The sequence below is a fragment of the Nicotiana attenuata genome, unplaced genomic scaffold (assembly GCF_001879085.1).
Source record: "Nicotiana attenuata strain UT unplaced genomic scaffold, NIATTr2, whole genome shotgun sequence".
NCBI classification, from domain to species: Eukaryota; Viridiplantae; Streptophyta; class Magnoliopsida; order Solanales; family Solanaceae; genus Nicotiana; species Nicotiana attenuata.
Genome location: NW_017676594.1, coordinates 27,355 through 37,122, shown reverse-complemented (window position 1 = coordinate 37,122; position 9,768 = coordinate 27,355). Strand labels below are relative to the sequence as shown.

General features: G+C 36.3%; 3 protein-coding genes across 3 annotated transcripts; 1 reads left to right on the top strand and 2 right to left on the bottom strand.

The window, feature by feature from the left end:
• Positions 1-723: 723 nt before the first annotated feature.
• On the bottom strand, positions 724-1,643 carry LOC109221108 (probable E3 ubiquitin-protein ligase XERICO). The gene has a single exon (XM_019385571.1). The coding sequence runs from the start codon at positions 1,472-1,474 to the stop codon at positions 1,028-1,030; it is 447 nt and encodes a 148-aa protein (XP_019241116.1). The 5' UTR covers positions 1,475-1,643; the 3' UTR covers positions 724-1,027.
• Positions 1,644-5,003: 3,360 nt separating this feature from the next.
• LOC109221107 lies at positions 5,004-8,205 on the top strand. Its single transcript, XM_019385570.1, has 9 exons — positions 5,004-5,063; positions 5,329-5,619; positions 5,769-5,892; positions 5,978-6,079; positions 6,180-6,389; positions 6,950-7,073; positions 7,165-7,285; positions 7,374-7,894; positions 7,995-8,205. The coding sequence occupies exons 1-9, from the start codon at positions 5,004-5,006 to the stop codon at positions 8,203-8,205; spliced, it is 1,764 nt and encodes a 587-aa protein (XP_019241115.1).
• Positions 8,206-9,425: 1,220 nt separating this feature from the next.
• LOC109221106 lies at positions 9,426-9,728 on the bottom strand. Its single transcript, XM_019385569.1, has one exon. It carries the CDS (start codon positions 9,726-9,728, stop codon positions 9,426-9,428), a length of 303 nt encoding a protein of 100 aa, XP_019241114.1.
• Between the last annotated feature and the right edge of the window lie 40 nt (positions 9,729-9,768).

The following is a 9,768-nucleotide window of genomic DNA, read 5'->3' as shown; positions in this document are numbered from 1 at the left end:
ACGGGGGGGGGGGGGTAACCAGTAGAGATTGTTTTTTAATGGGGGCAGGCAGCGAATTGTGTTGGGGAAGAAGAAGGAGGGTTTATTTTATTAAGGGCAATTCGCAGTACTATAATGCGAATTGCTTATTCGCAGTATAGTACTGCGAATTGCTGGGCCCAAAAATCGGAGTGTCTCAATTCGCAGTACTCTACTGCGCATTATTTAAATTTTTTTTTTTTTACTAATTCGCAATACTGTACTGCGAATAACTTTAACGGCAAGAGCAATCGGACCTGTGAAAGTCACATCTTTGACTTATATACACGGGCTTCGGAGAGGATTTTTTAATCAGAATCGATTGATAAGGTGGAATTGAAAACTTTGGAGCACATCCTTACCTACATCGAACTCTATGTGTTAAGCATATAGCTCCGTTAAGGTATTCGCAGTATAGTACTGCGAATTAGGTATTTAGGTAACTTTTTTTTTTTAGTAGTAAAAACGTATTTTTTGTTCCAAAAAAATATTAGAAAAGTTTCGGACCGGTCTTGCGAACACCTTCTTTGTATTAGGCATGTAGTAGTATAGAATATACTTGGTGCATCTTTTCTTTACAGAATACTACTAAAGTTCCAAAACTACATACTAGTTAAATCCGTCGAAAGAATAAACTTTATAGTTTTTTGTGCAATGTCCCATATTAGCTCAACAAGAACCAAGTCAAAAAATGTATAACATTAGTAGTAACTTTCTGCTAATTCTTCCTTTTCAATTCCACTAGTAAATATGATCTTACACAATCATATTTTACAAACAGGCCAAGAAAAGTTGAAAAAAAGGAAAGCATCTTTCCCATAGTGACATTTCTTTAGCAAATTAAAGATAAAGAAAGAGGAAGAATCATCATTCATCTTTAGAATACAGAACCGAATCAACCTTAATTAGTTATATATAGATTAATTATATAACCAAAACCAACAACTAATTTACAGTTGAAGCGTCAAATCAGATACCATTCATCTACCTATACTCTGCAATATTCCAGTCAGAAAATGGAACGACAGAGAGGACAAGTACTATGTTGATTATCGAACCACTTGCCCAAACACCTCGTATGAAAGAAATGCTTACACGACAACTCACTCACCTTTTCGTCATCTTTAAACTTACTTAAACACACACAACACTCCATTGTCGTCTCTCTGCCGCCGCCGCCGCCGCCGCCGCCGCTTTTCTCAGCTTCACACCTATTCTTACACAAAGACTCGTACCTAGTAATTGACACTCTTCTTTCTCTTGAGCCGCTGCTACTACTGCTTTCATTAGAAACTGATGTTTCTTCTTCTTGCGAATTGGATTGATCCCAAGTAGCACCCACCATTTGAAGCATTGATTTCAACATGTTCTTGATTAAGGCAGCTGATAACACTGTGTTCATTACCAATACCGGTAGCATTCCTTCAGCTGGACTGGGAAAACTCGAAAGCCCCATTTGTTATTTCACTGTTTCTTAATATGAGTAGCTGAAATCTTGGGTTTTTGTGAAGAGAGTTGAGAGGAAAAGGTGAGAGAAGGAACGGAGTCAATTCGCGCATACCATGTGTTTGATATTTGGCCAAATCAACTTGTGAAGACCGGTACCAAATAAATATGGAATTGCGTGGTCCTAACCACGAATGTGTTTGACCTGGGGTTAAGATCTTAACCAAATATTAGGTCAGCAAGCTAGACACGTCGCGACACGTGTACGATTCCCGTGTGGGGATAGTGATTTGATTAAGAATTGGCTTAAATTTTGGGCCCTATAGGGGTGTAAGTTGAGTGTTATTAGAGAAGGAAAAAATCTCACTTTATACCTATTAAGCTCAAACTATTTACCTTTTAATATACATGCTCAAACTATTTATCCTGCCTACCCAGTCGGCCCAATTTATTTACTCGACCCCCATATTTCACGCGGCCCAATCTACCCATCTCTTCCTTATCTTCGATCCAGCCCATCTATTTCACCCGTCCCAAGCTTCCCGCGCTTTTCTTCGTTCTTTAACAGTTAACAAGTAGAGTAGAGTACAGTTTCCAAATCTCCATAGCCAACCGATGAGAACGCAAAATTGAAACACATTCGAGTTTTAAATTTTTTTTTCCGATTCCGTTCTATCTCTTCGTCTAGTACCTAATTTTGGGTGACATTTTTGCTTTGGGTGAAATTTTTGCTTCTGAAAGTACATTTTAGTGAAAGTGGGTTTTCAAAATCATAGGATTTTTGTGTTTTCCTTTGTACTTTTGTGAATCAATGTCTATGGGTTGTTGTTTTCTCTATGGGTCGGAAGCATTGTGCGCGTAGATGGTGGCGCCGTGGACAATATCATTCTTCAACACAAATAGCTGCTGAATCCGTTGCCTCAGCCATGTCTGTTCCTAGTTTTTCCTTATTTTCTGATTCTCAGTCTCCATTTAGTCGTAACCCTTGCAGTAGTCATGTTGAAAACACAACTGAAAATGTAGAATTAGAGGGTGGAAAAGGCAACAATATTAATGCTTCGTCAGTCGATGAAACTCCCTACCTGTCATTACCCGGCACAAATTCCGAACCAGTCATAGGAGGTGTTCCTGCGACTGATAAGGGAAAAGGTAAAGTTGTTGAGGATTATGAGTTAGGGGGAAGCCGGCGTGAATCCGTGCCTAAAACAGAGACTCAACCAGTAGATGTTGATTGTAGCGATGATTCTCAGTTAAAGAAGAAAAAAATTGGTGTCGCACCCAAGAAGGTAATTTTCTTACAATTATGATCTTTGAGATTTTTAATGTATAGTACATTGTTATTTTTTGATTTCCTGTTATGCTTTTGTACTATATTATAGTTATAGTCAGTTGTGTTAATTTTAAGTGAATTGTATTTCTTCAAGTTCATTCTGTACATTTAAGAGAACTGTTGTAAATTTATTACGATTTCCATTTATCTGTTTATTCCAGCTATCCGTTTCATCAATGTTCAGTGCGACGTAATAGTGTTTATAGCTGTCAAAATCCATATAGACAGATTAAATTAATGTTCTGCTTGCGGTTTAAAAAGGGTCACTGATTCAGTAGCTGTTGTAGTCAACCATATTTATTGAAGCCAGAGCTGCTCTGTGTGATTTCTGATTTTCAGCTTTGCATTAGATGGTTTTGTACATGATTTAGTATTTAGCCAGTTGACAGTGGTGGAGAGAAGCATGGAAGGAATGGGACCGTGTAAGTTAGGAGTGCAGAATGAGCTTTTCTTTATAGGTGGCATTGTGTGGATGGGGTCAATGGGCGAGAAGCGCTGGTACTGTAGCATAAGTTCCTTGTCGAATATTAGCTATCTTGTAGTGCAATTTGATGTGAGCTTATGCTATTCTTTTACTTCCTTAGTAATCTCAAGAATATGCAAGATGAAAAGTATTTTGCTACTATCCTCTAAAATATGTATTTGATAGAATAGTTTCCGGATACTGTAGATTTAATAACTAAGTTTCTTTTGGCTTTCCCTCCCTAGTAATATTGAATATGCATCTTCAAATGAAACAACTTAAAGTAAGTTTATGCATTGATGGTCACTTGGTATTGCTGCAAATTGTTCCCACACTATTTTCCTTTTGTTTCTTTATAAGTAAAATTTCTTGTCTCCATGTTCAAGACTATTGGACACAGAATTCATTTAAATGATAGTTCTAACCTTTTGGACATGTGTTGGTGGATGCGAAAAACCTGTTTGATGGTGTTCATTCTTTGCACTCTTATCTCCCTGCATTTATGTTCTTTATCCGATTGTTGCGTAACTGGTGTTTTGTTGCAGTGGCAATGGCACGCATGATGTTCCCATAGAAGTCTTGTGCCTATAGACATAGTGTATGTGTGTTATGTGATAGTTTTTATAGTTATATACAGTTGTCGGAACAACCCGTACAACTATTTACCCTGTTAGTATATCTATATACTATCATATGCTTCTGGATCCTTTTTTAGCTGTCTTCGCTATTTATTTTTCCTTTAATAATAGTAGTATCGTACAGTATCTTGAAAATACTTTATAGCTGCATTCCTTTTTGCTTTTTCTCTTTATTCCTATCTGTTATGTAATAGTAGTATAGTCATTTGTAGTTGCCGGAAATTAGTCAGTAGAATTGTATACCCTGCTGGTATAGTTATATGTCGTGTTGGTATCGTATGGTAGTTGTAATATTTTTAGTTGGTTTAGTTGCATTTTAAGTGAATTCTATTTCTGAAATTATTTTATATGAACATGTTTTGCAGTGTTGGGATTTCCTTGTACCTATGGACTTAGATTATAAACCAAAGGTTGATCGGGATACCAACTGCCATGTTATTCATCAATTGAAAGCGAATTTATCAAAGAGGCAACTTCGACTGTGTAAGAAAACATGCTTTGGCTATTTTTTGGATCTGCCACCAGTTATTGTACAAATTCGGGTTATGCACCATTTGCTTATTAGAGAAGTACATCATAAGGTGAAAAATGAGATGCAGTTTGTAGTGAATGATTCTAGGTTGCGCTTTGGCTTGGGTGAATTTGCACTTGTTACTGGGTTGAAATGTAAGGGTGATACAAGTATAGAGAGCATAGCAGAGAATAGGTTGATTTCAAAATATTTTGGGACTGCATCCGTGACATTTGCCCAACTAGCAGACTGTTTTAAGAAGAAGAAATGGGAAACAGATGATGATGCGTTGAAGATAGCAGTTCTTTATTTTGTGAATAGCTTCTTACTTTCTCAACTCAAAACAAAAGTTATTTCACGGCCTTACATTGACTTGGTTGAGTGCGGTGATTTTAATAATTATCCCTGGGGTATAGATGTTTATAAAGCTACAATTGACTCGTGTTCCAACAAGTTTCAAGATAAGCCTTCTTTTTATAGACTCGGTGGCTTCCCGTTGGCTTTACAGACTTGGTTGTATGGATGCTGCCCAAGTTTGGATGGTCACTTTGCTGATCATCTTGGAAACAAACTTCCACAAATTTTGAATTGGTAGTCATGGGTCAAATACCGAATGAGCGAGTTGTTTTGCGAATGTGTAGCTTGCAACGCGAGCAGGTAATTTTCTCATAGTTTTATTGCCTCTCTTAATGTTTTGGTACAGTAGTTTAGTCACAGTTGTAGCAATATCCCAGTTCAGTGATATACTCTGTTGGTATACATGTATACTATATTGGTATCATGTATACTATATCCCAGTTCAGTGATATACTCTATTGGTATACATGTATACTATATCGGTATCATATGTTAATAGGGATCTTTTATCTTTCCATACTTTATTATCATTTCTATTTCTAACTAGTGTGCTTAATAATTGCAGCTAAAGAACATCACCCCAACTGATGATGAGAAGCAACTATTTGATGTGCGTGGTCTAAGCTTTGAAATTGAAGTTGAGTGCACTGACAGTCAGCCCGATAGCTTTCAGGTTTTTGGCACTCAATTACCAAAGACACAAAGTATGCATGAAAGTACTGGAAGTGATTCCCAACCTACCAATGTTGAGGTAATGAAGGAGTTACAAGCTTTGAAGCTTTTTGTAGAGAACAAGTTTGAGGAGGTGCTTGCAGCTATTGGTAGGCAGTCAATGAAACCAGAGGGAAATTCAGCGGTATTGATCTTTTATATAATATAATGCTATAGTATATTGTTCAAAGATGCAATATATGCTTATAGGATACTATTCCATTCTTTACTTTTAGTGCACATAGTATTCTTGTAATATACATAATACTAAAATTGTTAGTTTCTCATTTTCAGCATAAGCAACAGGATAATGATCCTGACTTTCGTGAGATGCATAATGATTATGACCAGTTTGAAAGTGGCCACGTTGGGAATGATCCTGTAGTTATTGGAGATAGCACGCCCAAAGCACCTTCTAGTATGTAAATCACAGATTTGATTGATTTTTTTTTTGCTGTTGTTTTTTGAAAATAGTACTCTTGCTTATACTTTTATATGTTTAGTATCTGGTTTTGGTGGGGTTGGTCAAGATGGAGGTGCCACTGGTGTCAATGTGAAGAACGTCACAGCAAGTGATGGCGTAGTTAATGATGATTTGCGTTCTGGTAAAATGTTGTATATGTAATTTTTTAATTCTTTTTAATTATTTATTTAACTCTACGTATTTGTGCATTGACTAACCTTTTTTTAAAAAACTTTTTTCAGACCCCTTCGTAAATGAGCATGATTTTGGCTTGGATTCTAACTTTGAACTGTCTGCATCTGCAATTGATCAAATCACCGCCATTACACAACAAGCAACATATGAGCAGTCATCTCATGATGTTAAAAAGTTGGGTCCTGCTCCGCTGCCATCAGGAATCCCTGTACAGACACGAGCAGATGTTGTTATTGAGTCTAATACTGCTCCACAGGGTACGATGTTGATGTTTCTAATTCTGTAGTTAGTATGTAAATGATAGGTTCTTGATAGTTTTTTATTTTTTATTTAAGTAGTTATGCTGATAATGCTTTTATGTGTTCAACATGTCGGGTTGATGGTGTTGGTCAAGTGGATGTTGGTGGCAGTAATGTGAATTTGCCTTCTTGTAATGTCTTCTATATATAACTTTTCATTCTTTTTTTCTAAATTTCTTAACTTTGTATATTTATTTATTCACTAGCATTTTCTAATTTAAGCTCCATGTCGACACGGGGGTGATCTTCACTTGGATTCTGATTTTGAATATATTGATTCTCAACTTTCTAATTGCTGCCATTACACAAGGAGGGAGATGTAATGTAAATCAATCAGGAAATGAACTGACAACTCGTGCTGTAAATAAGTCTAAACCTGATCAGTCGGTATCAAGAACTATTATCCAGATACAAACAGACGTTGAAACTACTCCTGCAGTTTTCACACGGAGAAGGCGCCCCGCAGCTGTAAAACAGTCGCCGTATAGGAATTGACTGGCAATCTGGTGTTAGTGCAGTTGGGGGATCCTCGAAGGTCATCAAAGGAAGATTTCCATTTGTAAATGACATTTCAGAGACTGGTGATTTTAAGCTTACGACTGCATTCTCAAACTTTGTTGAAGCAAACATGCAATTGGGAGAGTGCGTATTCGTTTCCATGTACTTTTGTTTTCATTTTTTCTTAACGTTTGTTGTTATATTTCTTATCCATATCTTCTTTTATATGAAATAGGGAAGTGTATTTACCTGGTGATCAAAAGCTAGAGCCTTGTTTTGACTTTGAAGTTGAACAGATTGATGATAAGACGTTTTTCCATACCTTAAACTATTTTGGCAGGCCGCTCTCTAGTTCGGTATGTGTACTGCTTTTTATTTTTGTTGTTGTAGTAGTTCATTCATATTGTTAGTGCTAGTCATGTTTACTTCCTCTCTTTTTTGCAGCACTTGAATATTATATTCTGCTATCTTAGGAAGAAGGCGAAATATGGAATTAATATGCCAATCAAAGTCACAACTACAGATACTCTTTTTAATAATATCATTCAAAGGGTTTTCACAGAATTTGTTAAAGGTGGGAAACAAGATCATTTGATTGATAGATCAGACAATACCATGCAGTACATGAAAGGATTTAGGATGCATTGCAACACTCCATGGTACCAGGTTGATCATGTCCTTTTTCCAATTAATTTGGCAGAAAGTTGGCATTGGATATTGGGGTGTGTGTCATTCCACAAGAGATGTTTTTACGTATATGACTCGCTACGTAGTCGAAAGCACAAAAAAGCTATTCAAAAGGTGGCAGAGGCTTATGCTGTGTTGATCCCCCTACTTCTAGTTAGTATTGAATTTTATAACCAAAGAAGTAACATTGTAGTAAAAAATGGTGTGCACATGGGAAAGAGTTTGACTGATCCTTTTGAGATTGAACTGATTACAAATCTGCCAACACAGCAAAATTCGTAAGAATAGTTACTTTATTTATTACTTGGTTTTCCTTATTCATATTAACATTTTCACTCCTAATTGATTTTTATATTCTATTCATTTGTTTTATTTTAGAGATTGTGGAGTATATGTTGCTTGCTTTGCTGAGTATATTATTGAAGATCTTCCAATCCCTGTTGCCAATTTTGATGTGGATGGTCTTCGAGCTAGGTTTAGTATACTGTTGTGGCACTACGGGAGGAACAAGCAGTTGCATGGCGAATCAAGTGAATCTGAGGCTCCAGTAGCACCTAAAAAGACTCGTGGAAAGAAACGCAAGAAGTAGTATAGGTCTCTTTTTGGTTTTAGTTAATCGTATCATGAAAACTTTGCAGGATTTTAATAGTTTTTGGTGAAGTATGGTATTGTTAGTAGTAAATGACCTTCTGCTGATTCAAGACTGTACGAAACTTGTGCCTTTATAAAATATTTCCAGCTGCTAATGTTTCTTTTGTTATATTTAATTATTCTGGTTCAGAATATGTGGTATAGACTTCTTCAAGTACATGGGGGTTATCAGTTTAGTTATGTCTCTTGATACTGACAATTTGCTGATTTTGTTTCTGATTTCAGCTTGTTTTATTAGGCTTTTCTTAGGCTTCTTCCATAAAGTTGTTGGTTTATTAGGATGCCGAGTTCCATTCCTTTGCCAGAGGGTAAGGTTTAATGGATTCTGCAAGTGAAAATTAGGGGCATATGAAGCAAAGTTAAATGATCTGCTTTCGAATGTGATGATGGTCTAAGCTTTAATGTACATCTGTAGTTTTAGCATAGATGGTGTATTAGTGCAGTAGAACTATATACCAATCAGGTATACTGATATACCATTTGGGTATCACATTGTATTTGACTCACCTTTTTTCCTGCAGCAACTAGATGTAAGTAGTGACATGAGTTGCAAAGCGTGCGCATTTTGGGTATCACGTTGTATCTGGTGCACCATTTGTATTTCTCCGCATATTTTGTTTTAGCCATATTAGTGCAATACCACTATATACCAGCGAGGTATACAAATATAACATTTGGGTATCACCTTGTATTAATGTACCTGATGATGTACAATAACTGCATGTAAATGGCTTCCAATTTGTTATACTTCAATACAGACATGAGTTGCAAAGCGTGCCCATTTTGTTAACAAAGTATGTACAAATGTTGCATTTGCAGCACCACTTCTATTTCTGCACATATTTTGATACTAATAAGATATACAGATATACCAATAAGGTATACAGATATACCACTTGGGTATCACATATATGTTAGCATTTTTTTCCTGCAGCAACTAGATGTAAATGCATCCCACTTTTATATACTAAAATAGATAATAAACAAATTCTTATTGAAAATACAAGTAGCCATATAAATTTGTTGCCAAGAAGTAATTTCGCAAAGAATCATCATACCAAATATATGTCTAATGCAAGAAATGCATTTTATTTCTTTGCAATTCAAATGCTATGATTCTACGATATATGAGTTCTATAAAAACATTGAATCGTTATATCAATCTCTCTTTGGAATATTTCGGCATGTTCTCCGGTTGTGTCCTTTTCTCCCGCATAATGCACATGTAACTGTATTTCCTTCCCAGCCTCCTATGCCTCTCTTCTTTTTAGGTCTTCCTGGTTTGATTTGTCCTTTTGGTGGCAGTACCACCTGCGAAGAGATATGTTCTGGAATTTGCCACGTTGTTTCATCAGGCAATGGATTTACTGGTATCTCATATGTTTTCAGCAAGTAGTCTATGTTGTAGTAATCCGAGCAATACTTGTATGAATCCATATGAAATTTTTGTATAACTGCCATTGCATGTGGACATAGAATATCGTCTAGCTGAAACCTCCCA